Raw genomic sequence first — 26,483 nt, forward strand, 5'->3', positions numbered from 1 at the left:
ATGTCACATCCAAATTGTTTATTTAAAAAAACATTGTCTAGACCAAAAATTCATAACTCAGTTTTAAATTATAAATTGTAACTAAATCAGGATCAGTCCTTGCATAAGGCAACCTGAAACATAAGAGGAGGGTACAGGCACCAAATGTTCAACTAGTGTGACCATCAGCTGTCCTATACCACTCACCATATTTGGCTCGAATCCCGTTTTAACTTTTGCTTGGTAAGCAAATCCCACAAAGCCTGAATTCCAGTCTCATCTGTTAATGGCTGTGGAATTCCCATGAGGTACAAAAGCAGCGTGATGTTCTCTAAAGTGCTAATTCAGTTTCCAGTAATTAACATTGTTGCATTAAATGACCGTTAGAAGACCATTTAATCATTTAACAGTTAATCTGTTTTATATGAACTAAATTAAACAAAGATTTTTGCTTTTAACAGTTTGATATGAAATGAAAAAGAAAACATAATGGAAAATGAATAAAGATGAGTCAACATTTAACTGATGACCTAATTTATGCATTTATGTCTACATAGGAAGTTTACATTTACATAACATATATTAGATAAAAATCAAACAGTAGCATCTAGCACGGTATCCACCACAGACTGCCCCCATATATTCCTTACTACAATACATGTTTTTATATAATATTTCTATTGGCTAAACACAAATACACACACACACACACACACACACACACACACATATATATATATATGTGTAAGTACACTGTGTGCTGTTAACTATTGCAATAGCCCACATCTCTAGGACTGTAGTATAGCAAAGAAAGAATAAAGTGTAAGTTAATTAATATAAATAAAGCAAATGCATGTGTGTCAGGGAAATAAAACATTGATACTAGAGAAATTCTCTATGTCGGAACCTAGTGTTAATACAGTGTTAACAGGGACACAGAAAAAATGCTTCTTTAGAAATGTGAAACCAAGGATATTTAATCTATAACTACCTATGGATATCTGCCAAGTATTACTTGCACCACATTTGGCAGATGTCCCTATTTAACTTTTGCTGCATCTGCAATCCCAATCAAATATAAGGAGTCCAACGGAGCTAAACAGTGTGTGGCAGACGACTGTGGAAGACTCCTGCTTGTGGTAGGCTTATTCAGTACTTTGATTAATGATTTTTTAATATTTATTATACTCACAAAGTACTTCATTAGGAACTTTCAACTAAAAATATTGCACGTATGGATTTTAACAGGTTGTGGAATCATACATACGTCTAACAGAGGGAGGCAAGGTAAGAATACCTTTCATTTTTAACTATTGAAATGACAAATAACATTTTGATCTGATTGATTGGGTCAAAACTAGGGCTGTTAAACCCTTAAAGTTTTTAAACTGATTAATCATAGGGTAAATGTCAATTAATCAGGCACCCTATGAGGCTAGTCTGCAAGAAACCAAGCGCCTGACCTGAAGCTGAAGCCACCACGAATACATGCTAGGCATTGACATAAACAATTTTCTGCAGTGTATTAAAATAACATGTGCTTTGAGTGTGTATTACTGCGTAAGGACAGAATTATTGGAAATGCACTCAATACTCATTCTAGTAATGACAAAAACATCACTCCCACCAATCTCATCAAAACCTATGTCAGACTTATTTTGATTACTATAAAATAGCAAATGAGTTGACTGACAGGATTCAAAGCGAAAGCCTGTGGCTTGAAAGTGGAAATGTATTCACCTCTGTCAAATTCACAGAACTAAACCGCCACCATGAGTACCGACGCTGAGATGGCCGTTTACGGCAAAGCTTCAGTTTACCTCCGTAAGCCAGAGAAGGAGAGAATTGAGGCTCAGACCAGACCCTTTGATGCCAAAACGGCCTACTACGTGTCTGATGTCAAAGAGCTGTACCTGAAGTCAACAGTTGTCAAGAAGGACGGTGGCAAAGTCACTGTCAAACTTCTGGACACTCAGGAGGTTTGTTATATAAAAAGATTTAAAGAATGACTCAAATGTGATTAGACTTATGTGTAACTGTTTACTGTTTCATAGGAGAGGACAGTTAAAGAAGAAGAGATCTTTCCAATGAACCCTCCCAAGTACGACAAAATTGAGGACATGGCCATGATGACCCACCTCAATGAAGCCACTGTGCTGTATAACCTCAAAGAGCGTTATGCCGCATGGATGATCTACGTAAGACAACTTCTCTAAAGAGAATGGAAGTATAGAGATTAAGAAGATAGACAAGGAGTTAACTGTGTTTCCTTTATGAAACCTTTCAGACCTACTCTGGGTTGTTCTGCGTTACTGTGAATCCCTACAAGTGGCTCCCAGTGTACGATTCTGAAGTTGTAAGTGCCTACAGAGGCAAGAAGCGTATGGAGGCTCCACCCCACATCTTCTCTGTCTCTGACAACGCTTATCAGTTCATGCTTACTGGTATGTCCCAAATTTCTTTTGGTTTTTAGATGCGAGACATTTATGAAATAAACCATACTCAACTAAATTACATTTTCTATTTACAGATAGGGAGAACCAGTCTGTCTTGATCACGTAAGTTTTACATTGATTAATTTGTTCATCATGATCAAATATCATGATCTAATTCTTTAATTTTAATTCTAATGTCTCTTTATACCCAGTGGAGAATCTGGTGCTGGAAAGACTGTGAACACCAAGCGTGTCATTCAGTACTTCGCCACAATCTCAGTCAACCCAGAAAAGAAGAAGGACACTGCAGGAAAGATGCAGGTATGATACAATGTTAGCCTATGTGAATGACTTAATTTTTTTCAAGATAATTGCAAACATGTAGCAGCACATTTATGCAACTGCTTCACCTTTTGTACCATCTCAATTTGTTTTTTTATGTTGCTATTCCTATTGTAAATAGCAGTATAATTACAACGTTGCCATAATGTGGCTGTTGATTATTTTTTAATCACAAAAGTGAAAGTTTCAAAAGAATTTTGGTAGCCATGAGATTTTGTGAAATACCATTTTCTTTTACTATACCATTCTTGCTAATTTATGGTGTATATGCTATGCCAACAAATGTAAAACTGCAATTAATGCTTAAAATTTCAATCGTAGGGGTCACTGGAAGATCAGATCATTGCTGCCAACCCTCTGCTGGAGGCCTATGGTAACGCAAAAACAGTGAGGAATGACAACTCATCCCGTTTTGTGAGTAAGAGTTTGGTAAAACAAGAAAAAATGTTTTGGGTAATACTTATGAGGGACTGACTGAAACAATTATCTCTCCGGAATAGGGTAAATTCATCAGAATCCATTTTGGCACAACTGGCAAACTGGCTAGTGCTGATATTGAGACATGTAAGTGAACATCAAAGGTGACTTGTTAAAAATGTAAACTGTACAAGTTGTAAATGAAAAAAAAAAACTAATAATAATTATGATAATAATAATACATCTAACAAATACTAAATATATACAGATCTGCTGGAGAAGTCCAGAGTGACATTCCAGCTTCCTGATGAGAGAGGCTACCACATCTTCTACCAGATGATGACCAACCACAAGCCTGAGCTTATTGGTGAGCATTCAGTGGAGAATTCTAACCCAAACCCCTTTTGATAATTAAAATAAAAAATAATTGAAAAATGTTATCACTTTTAATTTATCAGAAATGGCACTCATCACAACCAACCCATACGACTTCCCCATGATCAGCATGGGTCAGATCACTGTGGCCAGCATTGATGATAAAGTTGAGCTGGAAGCCACTGATGTAAGTTGTCTTAGTAACAAATATATTAAAGTTCTACATGATTTTCATTGATGCGTTTTTTAATAGTAATATTTTCTTCAAAATGTTTTGTAATACAGAACGCTATTGACATCTTGGGCTTCACTAATGAAGAGAAGATGGGCATTTACAAATTGACTGGTGCTGTGATGCACCATGGTAACATGAAGTTCAAGCAAAAGCAGCGTGAGGAGCAGGCTGAGCCTGATGGCAATGAGAGTACGTATTTGGTGATACAAATGCCCAACAATAGTAAAGCTCAAGCACACACTATTATCTTTTAAATGCTTACAATGCAACATACATATTGTTTTAAATACATGTTTGTGACCAAATATTTTTTAGATGCTGACAAGATTGCCTACCTGTTGGGTCTGAACTCTGCTGACATGCTGAAGGCTCTGTGCTATCCCAGAGTGAAAGTCGGAAATGAGTACGTCACCAAGGGACAGACTGTGCCTCAGGTAAAGTTGTATACTTTTGAGTAATGCAACAATACTTATAAATAGTCCTTACAAAGTGATATGTTAAGCATTACAAATTAAATCAAACACAATATCTCGAACAAAAACATTTTTTTATTTTCTATTCATTTAGGTTTCAAATGCAGTGACTGCTCTGGCCAAATCTATCTATGAGAAGATGTTCTTGTGGATGGTCATCCGTATCAACCAGATGTTGGACACCAAGCAGCAAAGAAACTACTTCATTGGTGTCTTGGACATTGCTGGCTTTGAAATCTTTGATGTAAACCTATGTTTTTACTGCTCAACAATTAAAGAACTACATAGAGTACGAGTTCGATTGTGATGACCCAGGATTATTATTGTCTGTTCTACTAGTTCAACACCTTGGAGCAGCTGTGCATCAACTTCACCAATGAGAAGTTGCAGCAGTTCTTCAACCACCACATGTTCGTCCTGGAGCAGGAGGAGTACAAGAAGGAGGGTATTATCTGGGAGTTCATTGACTTCGGAATGGACTTGGCTGCCTGCATTGAGCTGATTGAAAAGGTAAGTATTCACTTCCAAGTTTTGTAATTTTGTATGCTCAACTTCACATGTATGATTTTTAATATTAAATTGTGTTCACCATCTTCTATTAAGCCCATGGGCATCTTCTCCATCCTTGAAGAGGAGTGCATGTTCCCCAAGGCCACTGACACTTCCTTCAAGAACAAGCTCTATGATCAACATCTTGGCAAATGCAAAGCATTTGAGAAGCCCAAACCCGCAAAGGGCAAGGCTGAGGCTCACTTCTCTCTGGTCCACTACGCTGGTACTGTGGATTACAACATTGCTGGATGGCTGGATAAGAACAAGGACCCACTGAACGAGTCTGTGCTGCAGCTCTACCAGAAGTCCTCAGTTAAACTGCTGGCTCTCATCTATCCTCCCGTCGTTGAGGGTAAGACCAGTTTAGGATTTACGTACAGAATGTCCAATGTAACATGTAACAGAGAAAACTCAAACACCACAGGTAAATATCATTCTTAATCCCCAAAATGTTTCTCCTTAAACATTTGTAGAGACCGGTGGTGGAAAGAAGGGAGGCAAGAAGAAGGGTGGTTCCATGCAGACTGTGTCTTCACAGTTTAGGGTAAGTTTGTGAATGATCAACTGATAGAAACTGACCTTTTCATTTATAGTTTAAAGTAGGAATAAATGTAGTTTTGCAATTGACAATAAAGCTATTAATTACTTCCTTATGCCTCTACAGGAGAACTTGGGCAAGCTGATGACTAACTTGAGGAGCACACATCCTCACTTTGTGCGTTGCCTGATTCCCAACGAATCAAAAACTCCAGGTACAAAGCCAAACATCCATTGTTTACGTGACCTGTGTGTGCTTGAGCAACAAGTGTAAAACGTGGTTTCTATTACAGGTCTGATGGAGAACTTCCTGGTCATCCATCAGCTCAGGTGTAACGGTGTGCTGGAGGGTATTAGAATCTGCAGAAAAGGTTTCCCCAGCAGAATCCTCTATGGTGACTTCAAGCAGAGGTGCCACATATTATGATTTAAAGACTTGGCAGTGTTTCCCAAAAAATATAATACAGAAACGTGACAAAATGTTTCTCCCACATCAAGATACAAGGTGCTGAATGCCAGTGTCATTCCTGAGGGCCAGTTCATTGATAACAAGAAGGCTGCAGAGAAGCTGCTTGGATCAATTGATGTTGATCACGACCAGTACAGATTTGGACACACAAAGGTAGAATACACTTTCTTTTTTACAAGTTTGTTTCTTCTGTCTAGGCAGAGCTTAAAATATTGAATATCTGCCTTACTACATATGTACGACATTTCTAAATTATGTTTATAAATTGTATTTATTATTCAGGTGTTCTTCAAAGCCGGTCTGCTCGGTACTCTTGAGGAGATGAGAGATGAAAAATTGGCATCTCTGGTCACCATGACTCAGGCTCTTTGCCGTGGTTACGTCATGAGAAAGGAGTTTGTAAAGATGATGGAAAGAAGGTATTTTAGAACAGCATTTTCAGGACACTATCACTTTGCATGCAAATGATTAAAAGTTTCTTGAACAAATATTTTCTTGTGCACAGAGAGACCATCTTCACCATCCAGTACAATGTCCGCTCATTCATGAATGTCAAACACTGGCCATGGATGAAGGTTTACTACAAGATCAAGCCTCTGCTGAAGAGTGCTGAAACTGAGAAGGAGCTGTCTCAGATGAAGGAGAACTATGAGAAGATGACCACCGACTTGGCAACTGCCCTGGCCAAGAAGAAGGAGCTGGAGGAGAAGATGGTGTCCCTCCTGCAGGAGAAGAACGACTTGCAGTTGCAAGTGGCATCTGTATGTATATTACTAAAACATGTTTGATCACCTTAAATGTTGTTTATCAAATATTGACACTGATCCTCATTTACCAACGCAGGAATCAGAGAATCTGTCTGATGCTGAGGAAAGATGTGAGGGACTTATCAAGAGCAAGATTCAGCTGGAGGCCAAACTCAAGGAAACAACTGAGAGGCTGGAGGATGAAGAAGAAATCAATGCTGAGCTCACTGGTAAGAAGAGAAAGCTGGAGGACGAATGCTCAGAGCTGAAGAAGGATATTGATGATCTGGAGCTTACCCTGGCTAAAGTGGAGAAGGAGAAACACGCTACTGAGAACAAGGTTTTCATATATTAATATCGACATATCATCAAATACACTTTTAGGAATAGATGGTAACAGCTTTTTGCTTAAATACACAGGTCAAGAACCTGACAGAGGAGATGGCCTCTCAGGATGAGAGCATTGCTAAACTGACCAAGGAGAAGAAAGCCCTTCAGGAGGCTCATCAGCAGACACTTGATGACCTGCAGGCTGAGGAGGACAAGGTCAACACTCTGACCAAGTCTAAGACCAAGCTGGAACAGCAAGTCGATGATGTAAGTTTCCAAAAATGCTTCAGATTTCCCACATGTATCTTTTCATCATACTCATAATGAACTTATCTTAATTTGTAGCTGGAGGGTTCTCTGGAACAAGAGAAGAAACTGCGTATGGACCTTGAGAGAGCCAAGAGAAAGCTTGAGGGTGATCTGAAACTGGCTCAGGAATCCATCATGGATCTTGAGAATGACAAGCAGCAGTCTGAGGAGAAAATTAAAAAGTAAACTAATATGTTTTTATGGTTGTCAAACTATTAACATGTTTAATCGGATCAATAACAGAAACAATATGTGAAACCAAACCTAATTATGGAAAAATGAATATGGAAGAATGAAAAAGTACAACTCAAATCTGTACTTTGTGTTACTCTCACAGGAAGGACTTTGAAGTCAGTCAACTCCTTAGCAAGATTGAGGATGAGCAGTCATTGGGTGCTCAGCTGCAGAAGAAGATCAAGGAGCTTCAGGTGACTTTGTGCTTCTTTATGGCTGTTTTGGGTGCTATGTGAGGAAACAATGGAAATTAAAGGCTATTTAATCACCTTAAACAGGCCCGTATTGAGGAACTGGAAGAGGAGATTGAGGCAGAGCGTGCTGCACGTGCCAAGGTTGAGAAGCAGAGGGCTGACCTCTCCAGAGAACTTGAGGAAATCAGTGAGAGACTGGAGGAGGCCGGTGGAGCCACTGCTGCTCAGATTGAGATGAACAAGAAGCGCGAGGCTGAGTTCCAGAAACTCCGTCGTGACCTGGAGGAGTCCACTCTGCAGCATGAAGCCACTGCTGCTGCTCTCCGTAAGAAGCAGGCTGACAGCGTTGCTGAGCTGGGAGAACAGATTGACAACCTCCAGCGTGTCAAGCAGAAGCTTGAAAAGGAAAAGAGTGAATACAAGATGGAGATTGACGACCTGTCCAGCAACATGGAGGCTGTTGCCAAAGCAAAGGTATTCTCACTAAGGTCCCATATTATAATATTACATAGTAAGTCCACCGAAAATTAACACTGAACTGTTATTTTACTAAAGGGAAATCTTGAAAAGATGTGCCGTACTCTTGAGGACCAACTTAGTGAACTGAAGACCAAGAATGATGAAAATGTTCGTCAAATCAATGACTTGGGTGCAAATAAAGCACGTCTCCTGACAGAAAACGGTACAATTGAATTGTAATACAACCACAGAAATTTGCACTACATGACCAAAACGAGCCAAGTCATCAATTTCAAATTATTTTTTCAAGGTGAGTTCGGCCGTCAAATTGAGGAGAAGGAAGCCCTTGTCTCTCAGCTAAGCAGAGGCAAACAGGCTTACACACAGCAGCTTGAGGAGCTCAAGAGACAGATGGAAGAGGAGGTTAAGGTAAAACAAAGAGCAACTATGACTATGTATGTTGTATTAGAATTTTTCTTCACTATTTAATAAACCTTAATATTATAGGCTAAGAATGCTCTGGCCCACGCTGTGCAATCTGCCCGCCATGACTGTGATCTGCTGAGGGAGCAGTTTGAGGAAGAGCAAGAGGCCAAGGCTGAGCTGCAGCGTGGTATGTCCAAGGCCAACAGTGAGGTGGCTCAGTGGAGAACTAAGTATGAGACTGATGCTATCCAGCGCACTGAGGAGCTTGAGGAGGCCAAGTGAGTAGCTATCAAACATTTCAATAGAGAAAGATGAATAATTATGTTAAACATCAACACTGTAAAAAAGTAGGAGTTTCAAGGGACTCATAAAGAGACATATTTGTATATTTTAAAGGAAAAAGCTGGCTCAGCGTCTGCAAGAGGCTGAGGAGCAGATTGAGGCTGTGAATTCCAAGTGTGCTTCTCTGGAGAAAACCAAACAGAGACTCCAGAGTGAAGTGGAGGATCTCATGATTGATGTTGAGAGGGCTAATGGACTGGCTGCTAACCTGGATAAGAAGCAGAGGAACTTTGATAAAGTCAGTATTCTATGTCATACTTTTATTTTATTTCATTCATATTACATATTTCATTCATATTGTTTACATAGTGTTTAAAGCTAACTATTTAAATTCATTGTAGGTGTTGGCAGAGTGGAAGCAGAAGTATGAGGAGGGTCAGGCCGAGCTTGAAGGAGCTCAGAAGGAGGCTCGTTCTCTTGGCACAGAGCTGTTCAAGATGAAGAACTCCTATGAGGAAGCCTTGGATCAGCTGGAGACAATGAAGCGTGAAAACAAGAACCTGCAGCGTAAGTTATCATCTGATTGTTTGTTTATCAAACCAGATTGAGTGCAAGATATATTTGTTAACCAATGCAAAGGTACTTTATCTTGTTTAAATGCTTGGTGATTAATCACACATTTGACTTTACAGAGGAGATCTCAGACCTGACTGAACAGATTGGTGAGACTGGCAAGAGCATCCATGAGCTGGAGAAGTCCAAGAAGCAGCTGGAGACTGAAAAGTCTGAGGTCCAGACAGCTCTTGAGGAAGCTGAGGTACTTTTCCAATCATAAAAATATCAATGTAATGTTTTGTTTTGTGTTTTATTAACTACATTGAAGCAAAGATGATCATTTTCATATTTCAAAACCTCAGGGAACTCTGGAGCACGAAGAATCTAAGATCCTGCGTGTTCAGTTGGAGCTCAACCAGATCAAGGGTGAGGTTGACAGGAAGCTGGCAGAAAAGGATGAGGAGATGGAGCAGATTAAGAGAAACAGCCAGAGGGTGATCGACTCCATGCAGAGCACACTGGATTCTGAAGTTAGAAGCAGAAATGATGCCCTGAGAGTCAAGAAGAAGATGGAGGGAGACCTGAATGAGATGGAGATTCAGCTCAGCCATGCCAATCGCCAGGCTGCTGAGGCACAGAAGCAGCTCAGGAATGTTCAGGCACAGCTTAAGGATGCTCAGCTGCACCTTGATGATGCTGTCAGAGCACAGGAGGACCTCAAAGAACAGGCTGCTATGGTTGAGCGCAGAAATGGTCTCATGGGAGCTGAAATTGATGAACTCAGAGTTGCTCTGGAGCAGACTGAGAGGGGTCGCAAAGTTGCTGAACAGGAGCTTGTTGATGCCAGTGAGCGTGTTGGCCTCTTGCATTCTCAGGTGATAAAATAATTATAAAATAAAATTCATAAGTTAAATCATGAGTTCTAAATTAATGTTAAATATTAGATTAATGTTTTGTTCATAATTGTTTTATCTTGTTTTTTGTCCTTATTTTTTTCACATAGAACACAAGCCTTCTGAACACCAAGAAGAAGCTTGAGTCTGACCTGGTTCAGATCCAGAGCGAAGTTGATGATACTGTTCAGGAAGCAAGAAATGCTGAAGAGAAGGCCAAGAAGGCTATCACTGATGTAGGGTTTTGTTTTATTTTTTAAATAGTGTACCCTTGGTAACCTTTGAGTTATTTTTGCAAGTTCCATTATTTGTTTTATTTTCAAGGCTGCAATGATGGCTGAGGAGCTGAAGAAGGAACAGGACACTAGTGCTCACCTGGAGAGGATGAAGAAGAACCTGGAAGTTGCTGTTAAGGACCTGCAGCACCGTCTGGATGAGGCTGAGAACCTGGCCATGAAGGGTGGCAAGAAGCAGCTCCAGAAACTTGAATCGAGAGTAAGATAGTTGTGATGGAAACATCAACATGTTTCTAAAGTAAATAATGTTAACATTTGCACTTTTTCAACGATGTATAGGTGCGTGAGCTGGAAGCAGAGGTTGAATCTGAGCAGAGACGTGGAACAGATGCTGTTAAGGGTGTTCGCAAATATGAGAGGAGGGTGAAGGAGCTCACCTACCAGGTATGGTTACCTTGGCACTAATAGATTAAATTATTTTTATATAATAGTTCACTCTAAAATAAAGAAACATACAAAATTATCTATTTTCTACTTTAGACCGAAGAGGACAAGAAGAATGTTACCAGGCTGCAGGATCTGGTTGACAAGCTGCAGCTCAAGGTGAAGGCCTACAAGAGGCAGTCTGAGGAAGCGGTAAGAATATCTTTATTTTAAATATGACAAAAGTGATTCTTTAAAAACAGAACTTCCATATTTGTAGACTACATTTAGTCTTGAATCAGCCATAAACCATATTATCTGTATCCTAGGAGGAGCAGGCCAACGTTCACCTGTCCAAGTGCAGAAAGATCCAGCATGAGCTGGAAGAGGCTGAGGAGCGCGCTGACATCGCTGAGTCCCAGGTCAACAAGATGAGAGCCAAAAGCCGTGACTCTGGCAAGGTATGAATGTAAACGATGACAAAGATATAAAAGTATATATTTTGTTGATTTGAAAATATTTTAATAATATTTTTTTTCTTTACCAGGCAAAAGATGTGGCTGAATAACCATCGCCCTTTGAATGGTTGTTTCATATCATAAAATATGATGTGAAATACACTGTACAATAAAGTTTTTTTGATCCTACTTTTGTTTCTGTGTATTTTTGTGTGTTTTGGCTGGGTTAAAAAGACCTACTTCCTTCATACCATAAATAGCTAATTATTAATTGAGGTTTACAATCTATGCTTGATGCCACATTTGGCGAATGAGATTAAAGACCTCTAAAAAATACCTCCTGAACTAGCAAGAGCAAAAGACATACTTACACAATGACAATTTCTAACACATTTAGTGTTTTAATAGACTTCAAGGCTTAGGATCTACAAAACTTTGAGTCCTCCCCCTTGGGCTAGGGTTTTATAAGCAACTGCGAGTGGGTGTCTTGCTTCAAGACACATTCCAGTCCTTGACTTGTTTGGACAAAAATACATCACATTGAACTTGTACAGTACACACAAATGTCAACAAAGCATCAAATTTGTAATATTGTAATAAACAATGTGTTAAACTGTTAAAAATAAAGCATAACTAGACCATAGTCGTTGTCTTGCTTAACTCACATCTGGGATGTGACTTTACTACTACTTATATGTAGTTATTATGAATAATAAACTACAATGACAATTAAAAAAAAAAACTTTCTTCAATTTAAAGAGTATTGTGGTATAAGTTGCACGCTTTTACTGGCGATATTTTTAATGCCATTCAATTGTATCAGACTTAAATAAAAAAAACTTAAAACATACAATAATTTAAATGTTTAGATTAAAGAATCTTTTATAGGATAAAGATATTTACTGTTAAAAAAAAGTTGAAATTTAAATGTGACAATGATTGAAAAGACTTAGCTGTTTGCCCCCCCTCATATGTAACATAAGCAACATGCGTTTGAGAAGGAGTAAAAAATAAACATGAAGCCACAAGAATCATTATGATGATTTATGGGAACTAAATACCAAATAGCACTCCAGCCTCACAGTGGAAAGGTCCTTGGTGTAAATGGCAGTTTGACTACTCCCATGGCATTTGCATCGTCTTTCTATGATTTTGCATAGTTTTTTATTCAGGAAATTGTAATTGTAAATTATTTACTATCAATTAATAACTAACTCAGCAAGGAATGTGAGTGAGAGCATGAGAAGGTTAGACTTGTTTCATTATACTGTTTAAGACAGAGTAAAATAAATTCTTAGTTAAAATAGGTCTAGTTCTGGAGACATCTGCTATCTTATTTTAGGTAAATTTAATGTGAAGGGTAAATCTGCCTTGATTTTAGAAATTCTCATTTTTAAGTAGAATTTCTTCAATTAGAAAATACAGAAATATATTTATTTATATAAATCAATTGTTTTGAAAACAATAATTTTAACGAGCCCACCTTGTCTCACTCCACCCCCAACAGCTAAAATGACCATCTGTTAGAAGGCAACAACAGCTGTTGTTAACTTGTATTCATAGACAAAGCATGGCGCAACAATGGAGAGCAAGACTGTCTCAAGTTGCAGGAAAATAATGGAGTTCTTTTAAGTTTTTTAAAACATATATGCTGTTATTACATCATTACAGTGTAGACTGATTAAAAAATTGCCATTACCCTATTTCACTGAATGTTTCATTTCTGATGACTGGAATAAATCTATCACACTGACATGAAACTGTGTAGTTAATAGTCAGTAATTCTAAATTATGTGCAAATGACAGCAGCCATTATCATTGACTTTTTGTTGTAAGTGGACTGCCTTTTAAAATAGCCCAACTCAGCTGTAGTTGAACTTGCCCTCATAAAAATGCAGAAAATAGAAGGGAAGCCCATAAATATAGGGTTTATAGTTACACCCATAAAACCCAGTTTTAAATCTAAGCCCATTTGAACGGCTGTATTATTGATGGATATGTTTTCTTTGAAGAAAATTGATAATACATTCAGTAACAACAACAAATGATAAGCAGAAAAACTTATAGGATTTTAGACTGTTGCATTACTGTTAGTCAAATAAAACTTTTAATGGTGCTTTTGTGCTAATTTGGGTTTACTGATTTTTTTTTTTACTTAAAGATAATAAGCTACACTACTACCAGTTTGACAAAGCAAAACTTATTTGAATTACATGGAAAAACATGTTAATAATAATAATAAAAAAATAAAAATGTTCACAGACATAAAACGGTGTGAGAACATGGGGGCATAGAGAAAGTACTGAAGGACTATAATTCAGTTTATGTCCCCTCAAAATGTTATCACCACCCTATTTGGCAAACGCCCATATTTAACTTGTGCTGCGTGAGCAACTCCGGTCCAATATAAGGGGTGCAAGTGGACATGCATTGTGTGGTAGCAGTGTGTGAGGACCTGCGCTTGAGTGAGTATCCTGACCAGTGCAGAGCTTTCTAAGTCATTTCTATATTGTTGACTACTATAGTCTTTTAGATTCAGAGTTAAAAGATTACAATTTGCTTTACTCTGTACATTTTAACATGAAGTTCACAACTTTGTTATTAACTAATTGACTTTCATCAGGATTGTGGAATATAACAGACGTTAACAAGAAGATCATCAGGTAAGAGAACTTCTCTTTAAATTTAATTTTTTTTTTTTTTTGATGTCCAAACCATCATTTCTAAAACAGGTTAATATTAATGGCAGTAGATTTAGTACCAAGTTATATAATGTATACTGTTTCAATATAAAGCAATTGATGCATAAGTAGATTAACTTCCCTGCACAGTATGATTTGAAGAGATAAAGCTTACTATGTGAAAAAGACAAAGTTAATATCTTCTTGTTGATTCAGAGGTAAATTGCCACCATGAGTACCGACGCTGAGATGGCCGTTTACGGCAAAGCTTCCATTTACCTCCGTAAGCCAGAGAAGGAGAGAATTGAGGCTCAGAACAAACCCTTTGATGCCAAAACGGCCTACTACGTGTCTGATGTCAAAGAGCTGTACCTGAAGTCAACAATCCTCAAGAAAGATGGTGGCAAAGTCACTGTCAAACTTCTGGACACTGAAGAGGTTTGTTACATAAAGAAGATTTAAACAATGACTCAAATGTGATTAGATTTTTGTTGAACTGTTTTCTGTTTTATAGGAGAGGACAGTTAAAGAAGATGACGTCCATCCTATGAACCCTCCCAAGTACGACAAAATTGAGGACATGGCCATGATGACCCACCTCAATGAAGCCACTGTGCTGTATAACCTCAAAGAGCGTTATGCCGCATGGATGATCTACGTAAGACAACTTCTCTAAAGAGAATGGAAGTATAGAGATTAAGAAGATAGACAAGGAGTTAACTGTGTTTCCTTTATGAAACCTTTCAGACCTACTCTGGGTTGTTCTGCGTTACTGTGAATCCCTACAAGTGGCTCCCAGTGTACGATTCTGAAGTTGTAAGTGCCTACAGAGGCAAGAAGCGTATGGAGGCTCCACCCCACATCTTCTCTGTCTCTGACAACGCTTATCAGTTCATGCTTACTGGTATGTCCCAAATTTCTTTTGGTTTTTAGATGCGAGACATTTATGAAATAAACCATACTCAACTAAATTACATTTTCTATTTACAGATAGGGAGAACCAGTCTGTCTTGATCACGTAAGTTTTACATTGATTAATTTGTTCATCATGATCAAATATCATGATCTAATTCTTTAATTTTAATTCTAATGTCTCTTTATACCCAGTGGAGAATCTGGTGCTGGAAAGACTGTGAACACCAAGCGTGTCATTCAGTACTTCGCCACAATCTCAGTCAACCCAGAAAAGAAGAAGGACACTGCAGGAAAGATGCAGGTATGATACAATGTTAGCCTATGTGAATGACTTAATTTTTTTCAAGATAATTGCAAACATGTAGCAGCACATTTATGCAACTGCTTCACCTTTTGTACCATCTCAATTTGTTTTTTTATGTTGCTATTCCTATTGTAAATAGCAGTATAATTACAACGTTGCCATAATGTGGCTGTTGATTATTTTTTAATCACAAAAGTGAAAGTTTCAAAAGAATTTTGGTAGCCATGAGATTTTGTGAAATACCATTTTCTTTTACTATACCATTCTTGCTAATTTATGGTGTATATGCTATGCCAACAAATGTAAAACTGCAATTAATGCTTAAAATTTCAATCGTAGGGGTCACTGGAAGATCAGATCATTGCTGCCAACCCTCTGCTGGAGGCCTATGGTAACGCAAAAACAGTGAGGAATGACAACTCATCCCGTTTTGTGAGTAAGAGTTTGGTAAAACAAGAAAAAATGTTTTGGGTAATACTTATGAGGGACTGACTGAAACAATTATCTCTCCGGAATAGGGTAAATTCATCAGAATCCATTTTGGCACAACTGGCAAACTGGCTAGTGCTGATATTGAGACATGTAAGTGAACATCAAAGGTGACTTGTTAAAAATGTAAACTGTACAAGTTGTAAATGAAAAAAAAAAACTAATAATAATTATGATAATAATAATACATCTAACAAATACTAAATATATACAGATCTGCTGGAGAAGTCCAGAGTGACATTCCAGCTTCCTGATGAGAGAGGCTACCACATCTTCTACCAGATGATGACCAACCACAAGCCTGAGCTTATTGGTGAGCATTCAGTGGAGAATTCTAACCCAAACCCCTTTTGATAATTAAAATAAAAAATAATTGAAAAATGTTATCACTTTTAATTTATCAGAAATGGCACTCATCACAACCAACCCATACGACTTCCCCATGATCAGCATGGGTCAGATCACTGTGGCCAGCATTGATGATAAAGTTGAGCTGGAAGCCACTGATGTAAGTTGTCTTAGTAACAAATATATTAAAGTTCTACATGATTTTCATTGATGCGTTTTTTAATAGTAATATTTTCTTCAAAATGTTTTGTAATACAGAACGCTATTGACATCTTGGGCTTCACTAATGAAGAGAAGATGGGCATTTACAAATTGACTGGTGCTGTGATGCACCATGGTAACATGAAGTTCAAGCAAAAGCAGCGTGAGGAGCAGGCTGAGCCTGATGGCAATGAGAGTACGTATTTGGTGATACAAATGCCCAACAATAGTAAAGCTCAAGCACACACTATTATCTTTTAAATGCTTACAATGCAACATACATATTGTTTTAAATACATGTTTGTGACCAAATATTTTTAGATGCTGACAAGATTGCCTACCTGTTGGGTCTGAACTCTGCTGACATGCTGAAGGCTCTGTGCTATCCCAGAGTGAAAGTCGGAAATGAGTACGTCACCAAGGGACAGACTGTGCCTCAGGTAAACATCTTTTTTTGTTGTTGAAAGTATCATCAGTATCAGGGGTTTCCTCTCAACTGTCAAAATACATCAAAAAAGTAAAATAAGTCAAAGTTAAAAAAAACATAGTGAACAAAAAATTGCAAATAAAAAAAATAAATTTCTTTGGATTTAGGTTTCAAATGCAGTGACTGCTCTGGCCAAATCTATCTATGAGAAGATGTTCTTGTGGATGGTCATCCGTATCAACCAGATGTTGGACACCAAGCAGCAAAGAAACCACTATATTGGTGTCTTGGACATTGCTGGCTTTGAAATCTTTGATGTAAACCTATGTTTTTACTGCTCATCAATTTAAGAACTACATAGAGTACGAGTTCGATTGTGATGACCCAGGATTATTATTGTCTGTTCTACTGTCTTGGACATTGCTGGCTTTGAAATCTTTGATGTAAGTTATATTTGAATGGCCATTGTTGAAACTAAGAGAGTTTCCTCTGTTTTTTGTAAGATAAGTTGAAAATTACGTCCTTTGCAGTTCAACACCTTGGAGCAGCTGTGCATCAACTTCACCAATGAGAAGTTGCAGCAGTTCTTCAACCATCACATGTTCGTCCTGGAACAAGAGGAGTACAAGAAGGAGGGTATTATCTGGGATTTCATTGACTTTGGAATGGACTTGGCTGCCTGCATTGAGCTGATTGAAAAGGTAAGTATTCACTTCCAAGTTTTGTAATTTTGTATGCTCAACTTCACATGTATGATTTTTAATATTAAATTGTGTTCACCATCTTCTATTAAGCCCATGGGCATCTTCTCCATCCTTGAAGAGGAGTGCATGTTCCCCAAGGCCACTGACACTTCCTTCAAGAACAAGCTCTATGATCAACATCTTGGCAAATGCAAAGCATTTGAAAAGCCCAAACCCGCAAAGGGCAAGGCTGAGGCTCACTTCTCTCTGGTCCACTACGCTGGTACTGTGGATTACAACATTGCTGGATGGCTGGATAAGAACAAGGACCCACTGAACGAGTCTGTGCTGCAGCTCTACCAGAAGTCCTCAGTTAAACTGCTGGCTCTCATCTATCCTCCCGTCGTTGAGGGTAAGACCAGTTTAGGATTTACGTACAGAATGTCCAATGTAACATGTAACAGAGAAAACTCAAACACCACAGGTAAATATCATTCTTAATCCCCAAAATGTTTCTCCTTAAACATTTGTAGAGACCGGTGGTGGAAAGAAGGGAGGCAAGAAGAAGGGTGGTTCCATGCAGACTGTGTCTTCACAGTTTAGGGTAAGTTTAAAGTTTGTGAATGATCAACTGATAGAAACTGACCTTTTCATTTATAGTTTAAAGTAGAAATAAATGTAGTTTTGCAATTGACAATAAAGCTATTAATTACTTCCTTATGCCTCTGCAGGAGAACTTGGGCAAGCTGATGACTAACTTGAGGAGCACACATCCTCACTTTGTGCGTTGCCTGATTCCCAACGAATCAAAAACTCCAGGTACAAAGCCAAACATCCATTGTTTACGTGACCTGTGTGTGCTTGAGCAACAAGTGTAAAACGTGGTTTCTATTACAGGTCTGATGGAGAACTTCCTGGTCATCCATCAGCTCAGGTGTAACGGTGTGCTGGAGGGTATTAGAATCTGCAGAAAAGGTTTCCCCAGCAGAATCCTCTATGGTGACTTCAAGCAGAGGTGCCACACATTATGATTTAAAGACTTGGCAGTGTTTCCCAAAAAATATAATACAGAAACGTGACAAAATGTTTTCTCCCACATCAAGATACAAGGTGCTGAATGCCAGTGTCATTCCTGAGGGCCAGTTCATTGATAACAAGAAGGCTTCAGAGAAGCTGCTTGGATCAATTGATGTTGATCACGACCAGTACAGATTTGGACACACAAAGGTAGAATACACTTTCTTTTTTACAAGTTTGTTTCTTCTGTCTAGGCATTCAAAATGCCAAATCTTATAAAATACCTGCATATCTCCATATATACAATATTCATATTTAATGCTAATAAATTGTATTTATTATTCAGGTGTTCTTCAAAGCCGGTCTTCTCGGTACTCTTGAGGAGATGAGAGATGAAAAATTGGCATCTCTGGTCACCATGACTCAGGCTCTTTGCCGTGCTTACCTCATGAGAAAGGAGTTTGTAAAGATGATGGAAAGAAGGTATTTTAGAACAGCATTTTGAAGAGACAATTATGTCGCGTACAGATGATTTAGTTTTTCTTAAACAACATTGTCTTGTGCACAGGGAAGCCATCTTCACCATCCAGTACAATGTCCGCTCATTCATGAATGTCAAACACTGGCCATGGATGAAGGTGTACTACAAGATCAAGCCTCTGCTGAAGAGTGCTGAAACTGAGAAGGAGCTGGCTCAGATGAAGGAGAACTATGAGAAGATGACCACCGACTTGGCAACTGCCCTGGCCAAGAAGAAGGAGCTGGAGGAGAAGATGGTGTCCCTCCTGCAGGAGAAGAACGACTTGCAGTTGCAAGTGGCATCTGTATGTATATTACTAAAACATGTTTGATCACCTTAAATGTTGTTTATCAAATATTGACACTGATCCTCATTTACCAACGCAGGAATCAGAGAATCTGTCTGATGCTGAGGAAAGATGTGAGGGACTTATCAAGAGCAAGATTCAGCTGGAGGCCAAACTCAAGGAAACAACTGAGAGGCTGGAGGATGAAGAAGAAATCAATGCTGAGCTCACTGGTAAGAAGAGAAAGCTGGAGGACGAATGCTCAGAGCTGAAGAAGGATATTGATGATCTGGAGCTTACCCTGGCTAAAGTGGAGAAGGAGAAACACGCTACTGAGAACAAGGTTTTCATATATTAATATCGACATATCATCAAATACACTTTTAGGAATAGATGGTAACAGCTTTTTGCTTAAATACACAGGTCAAGAACCTGACAGAGGAGATGGCCTCTCAGGATGAGAGCATTGCTAAACTGACCAAGGAGAAGAAAGCCCTTCAGGAGGCTCATCAGCAGACACTTGATGACCTGCAGGCTGAGGAGGACAAGGTCAACACTCTGACCAAGTCTAAGACCAAGCTGGAACAGCAAGTCGATGATGTAAGTTTCCAAAAATGCTTCAGATTTCCCACATGTATCTTTTCATCATACTCATAATGAACTTATCTTAATTTGTAGCTGGAGGGTTCTCTGGAACAAGAGAAGAAACTGCGTATGGACCTTGAGAGAGCCAAGAGAAAGCTTGAGGGTGATCTGAAACTGGCTCAGGAATCCATCATGGATCTTGAGAATGACAAGCAGCAGTCTGAGGAGAAAATTAAAAAGTAAACTAATATGTTTTTATGGTTGTCAAACTATTAACATGTTTAATCGGATCAATAACAGAAACAATATGTGAAACCAAACCTAATTATGGAAAAATGAATATGGAAGAATGAAAAAGTACAACTCAAATCTGTACTTTGTGTTACTCTCACAGGAAGGACTTTGAAGTCAGTCAACTCCTTAGCAAGATTGAGGATGAGCAGTCATTGGGTGCTCAGCTGCAGAAGAAGATCAAGGAGCTTCAGGTGACTTTGTGCTTCTTTATGGCTGTTTTGGGTGCTATGTGAGGAAACAATGGAAATTAAAGGCTATTTAATCACCTTAAACAGGCCCGTATTGAGGAACTGGAAGAGGAGATTGAGGCAGAGCGTGCTGCACGTGCCAAGGTTGAGAAGCAGAGGGCTGACCTCTCCAGAGAACTTGAGGAAATCAGTGAGAGACTGGAGGAGGCCGGTGGAGCCACTGCTGCTCAGATTGAGATGAACAAGAAGCGCGAGGCTGAGTTCCAGAAACTCCGTCGTGACCTGGAGGAGTCCACTCTGCAGCATGAAGCCACTGCTGCTGCTCTCCGTAAGAAGCAGGCTGACAGCGTTGCTGAGCTGGGAGAACAGATTGACAACCTCCAGCGTGTCAAGCAGAAGCTTGAAAAGGAAAAGAGTGAATACAAGATGGAGATTGACGACCTGTCCAGCAACATGGAGGCTGTTGCCAAAGCAAAGGTATTCTCACTAAGGTCCCATATTATAATATTACATAGTAAGTCCACCGAAAATTAACACTGAACTGTTATTTTACTAAAGGGAAATCTTGAAAAGATGTGCCGTACTCTTGAGGACCAACTTAGTGAACTGAAGACCAAGAATGATGAAAATGTTCGTCAAATCAATGACTTGGGTGCAAATAAAGCACGTCTCCTGACAGAAAACGGTACAATTGAATTGTAATACAACCACAGAAATTTGCACTACATGACCAAAACGAGCCAAGTCATCAATTTCAAATTATTTTTTCAAGGTGAGTTCGGCCGTCAAATTGAGGAGAAGGAAGCCCTTGTCTCTCAGCTAAGCAGAGGCAAACAGGCTTACACACAGCAGCTTGAGGAGCTCAAGAGACAGATGGAAGAGGAGGTTAAGGTAAAACAAAGAGCAACTATGACTATGTATGTTGTATTAGAATTTTTCTTCACTATTTAATAAACCTTAATATTATAGGCTAAGAATGCTCTGGCCCACGCTGTGCAATCTGCCCGCCATGACTGTGATCTGCTGAGGGAGCAGTTTGAGGAAGAGCAAGAGGCCAAGGCTGAGCTGCAGCGTGGTATGTCCAAGGCCAACAGTGAGGTGGCTCAGTGGAGAACTAAGTATGAGACTGATGCTATCCAGCGCACTGAGGAGCTTGAGGAGGCCAAGTGAGTAGCTATCAAACATTTCAATAGAGAAAGATGAATAATTATGTTAAACATCAACACTGTAAAAAAGTAGGAGTTTCAAGGGACTCATAAAGAGACATATTTGTATATTTTAAAGGAAAAAGCTGGCTCAGCGTCTGCAAGAGGCTGAGGAGCAGATTGAGGCTGTGAATTCCAAGTGTGCTTCTCTGGAGAAAACCAAACAGAGACTCCAGAGTGAAGTGGAGGATCTCATGATTGATGTTGAGAGGGCTAATGGACTGGCTGCTAACCTGGATAAGAAGCAGAGGAACTTTGATAAAGTCAGTATTCTATGTCATACTTTTATTTTATATTAAATAATAATTGTATTCATATTGTTTACCATAACTATATAAAGCTAACTAAAATTGGTTGTAGGTGTTGGCAGAGTGGAAGCAGAAGTATGAGGAGGGTCAGGCTGAGCTTGAAGGAGCTCAGAAGGAGGCTCGTACTCTTGGCACTGAGCTGTTCAAGATGAAGAACTCCTATGAGGAAGCCTTGGATCAGCTGGAGACAATGAAGCGTGAAAACAAGAACCTGCAGCGTAAGTTTTAACCTAAATATTACTGTTGTCACCGAGTTTTTAACCATTACAATAATGTTTGAAAAATTGAAAAACTACATTTTACGATTACATGCATTAATTTGCACACATTTGACTTTACAGAGGAGATCTCAGACCTGACTGAACAGATTGGTGAAACTGGCAAGAGCATCCATGAGCTGGAGAAGTCCAAGAAGCAGCTGGAGACTGAAAAGTCTGAGGTCCAGACAGCTCTTGAGGAAGCTGAGGTACCAATCATAAAAATATCATTGTAATGTCTCGTTTTGTGTTTTATTAACTACCTTGAAGCAAAGATGATCATTTTCATCTTTCACAACCTCAGGGAACTCTGGAGCATGAAGAATCTAAGATCCTGCGTGTTCAGTTGGAGCTCAACCAGATCAAGGGTGAGGTTGACAGGAAGCTGGCAGAAAAGGATGAGGAGATGGAGCAGATTAAGAGAAACAGCCAGAGGGTGATCGACTCCATGCAGAGCACACTGGATTCTGAAGTTAGAAGCAGAAATGATGCCCTGAGAGTCAAGAAGAAGATGGAGGGAGACCTGAATGAGATGGAGATTCAGCTCAGCCATGCCAATCGCCAGGCTTCTGAGGCACAGAAGCAGCTCAGGAATGTTCAGGCACAGCTTAAGGATGCTCAGCTGCACCTTGATGATGCTGTCAGAGCACAGGATGACGTTAAGGAACAGGCTGCTATGGTTGAGCGCAGAAATGGTCTCATGGGAGCTGAAATTGATGAACTCAGAGTTGCTCTGGAGCAGACTGAGAGGGGTCGCAAAGTTGCTGAACAGGAGCTTGTTGATGCCAGTGAGCGTGTTGGCCTCTTGCATTCTCAGGTGATAAAATAATTATAAAATAAAATTCATAAGTTAAATCATGAGTTCTAAATTAATGTTAAATATTAGATTAATGTTTTGTTCATAATTGTTTTATCTTGTTTTTTGTCCTTATTTTTTTCACATAGAACACAAGCCTTCTGAACACCAAGAAGAAGCTTGAGTCTGACCTGGTTCAGATCCAGAGCGAAGTTGATGATACTGTTCAGGAAGCAAGAAATGCTGAAGAGAAGGCCAAGAAAGCTATTACTGATGTAGGGTTATGTTTTATTTTTTAAATAGTGTACCCTTGGTAACCTTTGAGTTATTTTTGCAAGTTCCATTGTTTGTTTTATTTTCAAGGCTGCAATGATGGCTGAGGAGCTGAAGAAGGAACAGGACACTAGTGCTCACCTGGAGAGGATGAAGAAGAACCTGGAAGTTGCTGTTAAGGACCTGCAGCACCGTCTGGATGAGGCTGAGAACCTGGCCATGAAGGGTGGCAAGAAGCAGCTCCAGAAACTTGAATCGAGAGTAAGATAGTTGTGATGGAAACATCAACATGTTTCTAAAGTAAATAATGTTAACATTTGCACTTTTTCAACGATGTATAGGTGCGTGAGCTGGAAGCAGAGGTTGAATCTGAGCAGAGACGTGGAACAGATGCCGTTAAGGGTGTTCGCAAATATGAGAGGAGGGTGAAGGAGCTCACCTACCAGGTATCATCCTTTTAAAATTGTAGTACAAGAGAAAAAAATATAAAAACCACTGCAGCAAAATTGCATTTGAGTAATGACCTCAGTTTAGGCCATTTAAATATTTTACACTCACATTTTTTTATGAAGACTGAAGAGGACAAGAAGAATGTTACCAGGCTGCAGGATCTGGTTGACAAGTTGCAGCTTAAGGTGAAGGCCTACAAGAGGCAGTCTGAGGAAGCGGTAAGCAGAGCAGGCTAAACTTCACGAGAAGATAATAACAGCTTGTAATTGTACTTGCCTTTTTTTGGATATTTACAATTTACAATTATGTATTCCAGGAGGAGCAGGCCAATGTTCATTTGTCCAAGTGCAGGAAGGTCCAACATGAACTGGAAGAGGCTGAAGAGCGTGCTGACATTGCTGAGTCCCAGGTCAATAAGCTGAGAGCCAAGAGCCGTGACTCTGGCAAGGTAAATAAAACATAGGCATGTTACACACCAAAATCAAGTATTGTAGATTACCGCTGAAAATGTGTTGGTTATATTACTAACCATTCATCATCTTATTTTTTACAGGGAAAAGAGGCAGCTGAGTAAAACATGCTAATCATAAAATATGATTGGAAATGGTTGTAAAAATAAACTTCTTTGACGATTAATTAACGTCTGTGTGCTTTTTTTTAAGACTGCTTTTCTTCTCATAAGAAATTAATTATTTGCCAGAATGTTGACTTAGTCTATATGCACGCTAAGCTATTCCTATTTTGTTAATATTACAAGCAAGGAAATTTTGATCTAAATCCCATGATATTCCTTTGCTGTACATTTACAATTTTAAATCTAAACTTGTTTAATATCAATCCCTGGGGGTAAACACATATGAGTCTCAGTGTTTATGAAGAGGCTCAAAATGTTCAAGGCACATAACCCAAAGGCCTCTAGTCTAATTAACATTTACATAGAACTTAATTTTATAACTTCACATATGCATTCAAACTGTAAAAAATCTTGAAATTTATTTAAATATTAATTGCTTAGAACTACGAGTCTCATCATTTGATTTGAAGACTTACCAGTTTCCTTAAGAATTCAAAGACAGCTGGTATTTGAAGTTTTAAGTAACGCTTCTGCCATCTACTGGTTTTCCACTGGTAAACGTTTACATCTAAAAGCATCTTGAACAGTTCCAAAACAAGAGAAAAGAAGAGAAATTGAAAGTACTGCTAATACATTTTAAAATAATTTATAGTGTACTATATTATTATAGTATATTATACTATTATTTATGAAAAATGTTTTTGCAATATTTAGCTTTAGACTATTAACCCGGTTAGGATCGAGTATACATATATCAATACTAAAACGTGGTAATTAAATAAAATCATTAAAATCACATAATATCATTTAAAATACATAATACGTCCATAAATATTACAATAGAAGCATAAACGCAGTTTCTAAAGTTATCCTTGATGGTAGCAAGATAGCAAGAAGAGGTCTGCATCTTTAGGTTCAAGTATACTACTACTACTATACTAGTTCTAATACATTATGCGCACCTACAATATATTAGCTGTTTGATAATATGATTAACTAAGTCCAGTTACCCTCGATGTAAGTATTTTTGGATTAAATGACCTACACAGACACGACTAATTAAGTCTTTACATTTTTATGGTTTAGCGATAAAGCTAGCTAAGCCACAAGCTAAAGAAAGGAAAGAAGAAGAAAAAAATTACATTAATGCACTTACCTACAGTATGCAACTTTATTTAAATACGGTTGGACTATGGCTGTAGGCAGAGCGGAACAGGCCGAAGCAGCTCGGCTCACACGATGGGACCGCGATTGCGACTCAGCGTATTATTCGAAAATTCTAGATTATATCATACGTTCATAAATTGCTGTCCTAGGCGGGTGTCTCGAATACAGTACTTTTGAAAGCAAGCAGACGTTTCACGTACACATTTGAAATATTTTTTAGTAACTTATTTGTCATTGTGACACAGCACAATATTTTGCACATTTTTAACAAATCATTGTTGAAGCTCAGAAGAACAGCTACTTGCTGCTGACCACACATATTATACAGATTGAACACACAACTGACCACACACCAGAGCTCACATGTTTTTGCCACTGGGCAATTTTTATATTCAAATTAAAAAGTATACAGCAGTGAAAAATTAACTTTACTGAAAAATATTTTGTACCGACTTGTAAGAGATATATTAACGCGCCAGGGCTTTAAAATGCCTAAATTGCATCACCCGCAGGTTATAACATGGGGCTACATGCTATTAAGAATGCTTAAAAAAAGAAGAAAAAAAAAACCCAAAACCTGAATATTATCAGCTTACCTTGTGAGACGTCTTCATACGACAATTGGCTCTGCTTCAAATGGTTTTAATAATATAACAGCTTTGTCTGTAGTTAAAACACTTCTTTAACGGCTACACAATTCAACTAATTTAGGTATTAGTTTATGGCTAGGTAATGTAGCAATTACCAAAACTTTGCTTTTCATCTATATATAGTTTTTTTTTTTTAAACCGTTCTTAATACTGTAGATGTTGTCATTTAACATTGTTTTTTGTCTTTTTGGAAGATAATTTAAAAACTTCTAATGCTTTTTTTAATTGTTAAGCGTTCTTCGGATTTTATCCGTTTAAAACCGGATCGAACCGGAGTTCGCGGCTCGTTATAAGCTTCTTACGCATGCGCACATAATAGTGTATCTTAATATAGGTTCTCCATTTTCTAATACTTACATTAAGGAAGGTACAGAAAATTTGATATTATACTGTATATGAAAACCGAAGCCGGGATAACTACAGTAGGAAATGTCATAAAAGCATCACCAAAATAAGTATGTGGAAACTCAAATAAATAATGTTTTAAGGGTTGCTTTTGGTTCTTC

The 26,483-nt window shown here is 38.5% G+C and overlaps 2 protein-coding genes and 1 long non-coding RNA gene across 3 annotated transcripts; 2 read left to right on the plus strand and 1 right to left on the minus strand.

Moving 5' to 3' along the window:
* Positions 1-1,057: 1,057 nt before the first annotated feature.
* Positions 1,058-11,548, plus strand: LOC103379498 (myosin heavy chain, fast skeletal muscle-like). Its single transcript, XM_008311063.1, has 40 exons — positions 1,058-1,118; positions 1,228-1,266; positions 1,737-1,958; positions 2,034-2,177; positions 2,267-2,423; positions 2,510-2,537; positions 2,627-2,735; positions 3,078-3,170; positions 3,257-3,320; positions 3,442-3,540; positions 3,632-3,735; positions 3,834-3,972; positions 4,099-4,217; positions 4,351-4,500; positions 4,596-4,766; positions 4,860-5,160; positions 5,282-5,352; positions 5,473-5,560; positions 5,639-5,756; positions 5,844-5,967; positions 6,097-6,233; positions 6,320-6,575; positions 6,658-6,900; positions 6,981-7,157; positions 7,236-7,381; positions 7,537-7,627; positions 7,712-8,101; positions 8,183-8,309; positions 8,397-8,515; positions 8,594-8,790; positions 8,909-9,092; positions 9,196-9,361; positions 9,487-9,611; positions 9,712-10,224; positions 10,353-10,478; positions 10,567-10,737; positions 10,818-10,922; positions 11,019-11,114; positions 11,231-11,362; positions 11,449-11,548. The coding sequence occupies exons 3-40, from the start codon at positions 1,752-1,754 to the stop codon at positions 11,467-11,469; spliced, it is 5,808 nt and encodes a 1,935-aa protein (XP_008309285.1). The 5' UTR covers positions 1,058-1,118; positions 1,228-1,266; positions 1,737-1,751; the 3' UTR covers positions 11,470-11,548.
* A 2,708-nt stretch (positions 11,549-14,256) lies between these two features.
* On the plus strand, positions 14,257-24,215 carry LOC103379499 (myosin heavy chain, fast skeletal muscle-like). Its single transcript, XM_008311064.3, has 38 exons — positions 14,257-14,478; positions 14,555-14,698; positions 14,788-14,944; positions 15,031-15,058; positions 15,148-15,256; positions 15,599-15,691; positions 15,778-15,841; positions 15,963-16,061; positions 16,153-16,256; positions 16,355-16,493; positions 16,619-16,737; positions 16,892-17,041; positions 17,255-17,425; positions 17,519-17,819; positions 17,941-18,011; positions 18,139-18,226; positions 18,305-18,422; positions 18,511-18,634; positions 18,771-18,907; positions 18,993-19,248; positions 19,331-19,573; positions 19,654-19,830; positions 19,909-20,054; positions 20,210-20,300; positions 20,385-20,774; positions 20,856-20,982; positions 21,070-21,188; positions 21,267-21,463; positions 21,582-21,765; positions 21,863-22,028; positions 22,152-22,276; positions 22,372-22,884; positions 23,013-23,138; positions 23,227-23,397; positions 23,478-23,582; positions 23,709-23,804; positions 23,903-24,034; positions 24,140-24,215. Exons 1-38 carry the CDS (start codon positions 14,272-14,274, stop codon positions 24,158-24,160), a joined length of 5,808 nt encoding a protein of 1,935 aa, XP_008309286.1. The 5' UTR covers positions 14,257-14,271; the 3' UTR covers positions 24,161-24,215.
* LOC103379500 (uncharacterized) lies at positions 23,951-26,406 on the minus strand. The gene is made up of 3 exons (XR_521594.3): positions 25,924-26,406; positions 24,637-24,738; positions 23,951-24,026 (listed from the first exon to the last, which is right to left on the minus strand). It is a non-coding gene; the product is annotated as an uncharacterized LOC103379500 (long non-coding RNA).
* Between the last annotated feature and the right edge of the window lie 77 nt (positions 26,407-26,483).

This window comes from Cynoglossus semilaevis, chromosome 6 (assembly GCF_000523025.1).
Source record: "Cynoglossus semilaevis isolate Cse_v1.0 chromosome 6, Cse_v1.0, whole genome shotgun sequence".
NCBI lineage: Eukaryota > Metazoa > Chordata > Actinopteri > Pleuronectiformes > Cynoglossidae > Cynoglossus > Cynoglossus semilaevis.

Bases quoted from the DNA above. Each gene is read 5' to 3' on its own strand.
- LOC103379498 (XM_008311063.1), top strand. From the start codon at position 1,752: ATGAGTACCGACGCTGAGATGGCCGTTTACGGCAAAGCTTCAGTTTAC. The intron at 7,628-7,711 runs GTGACTTTGTGC...CACCTTAAACAG, and splicing joins AGAAGATCAAGGAGCTTCAG to GCCCGTATTGAGGAACTGGA. The intron at 11,363-11,448 runs GTATGAATGTAA...TTTCTTTACCAG, and splicing joins AAAGCCGTGACTCTGGCAAG to GCAAAAGATGTGGCTGAATA.
- LOC103379499 (XM_008311064.3), top strand. From the start codon at position 14,272: ATGAGTACCGACGCTGAGATGGCCGTTTACGGCAAAGCTTCCATTTAC. The intron at 20,775-20,855 runs GTATTCTCACTA...ATTTTACTAAAG, and splicing joins AGGCTGTTGCCAAAGCAAAG to GGAAATCTTGAAAAGATGTG. The intron at 23,398-23,477 runs GTAAGATAGTTG...AACGATGTATAG, and splicing joins TCCAGAAACTTGAATCGAGA to GTGCGTGAGCTGGAAGCAGA.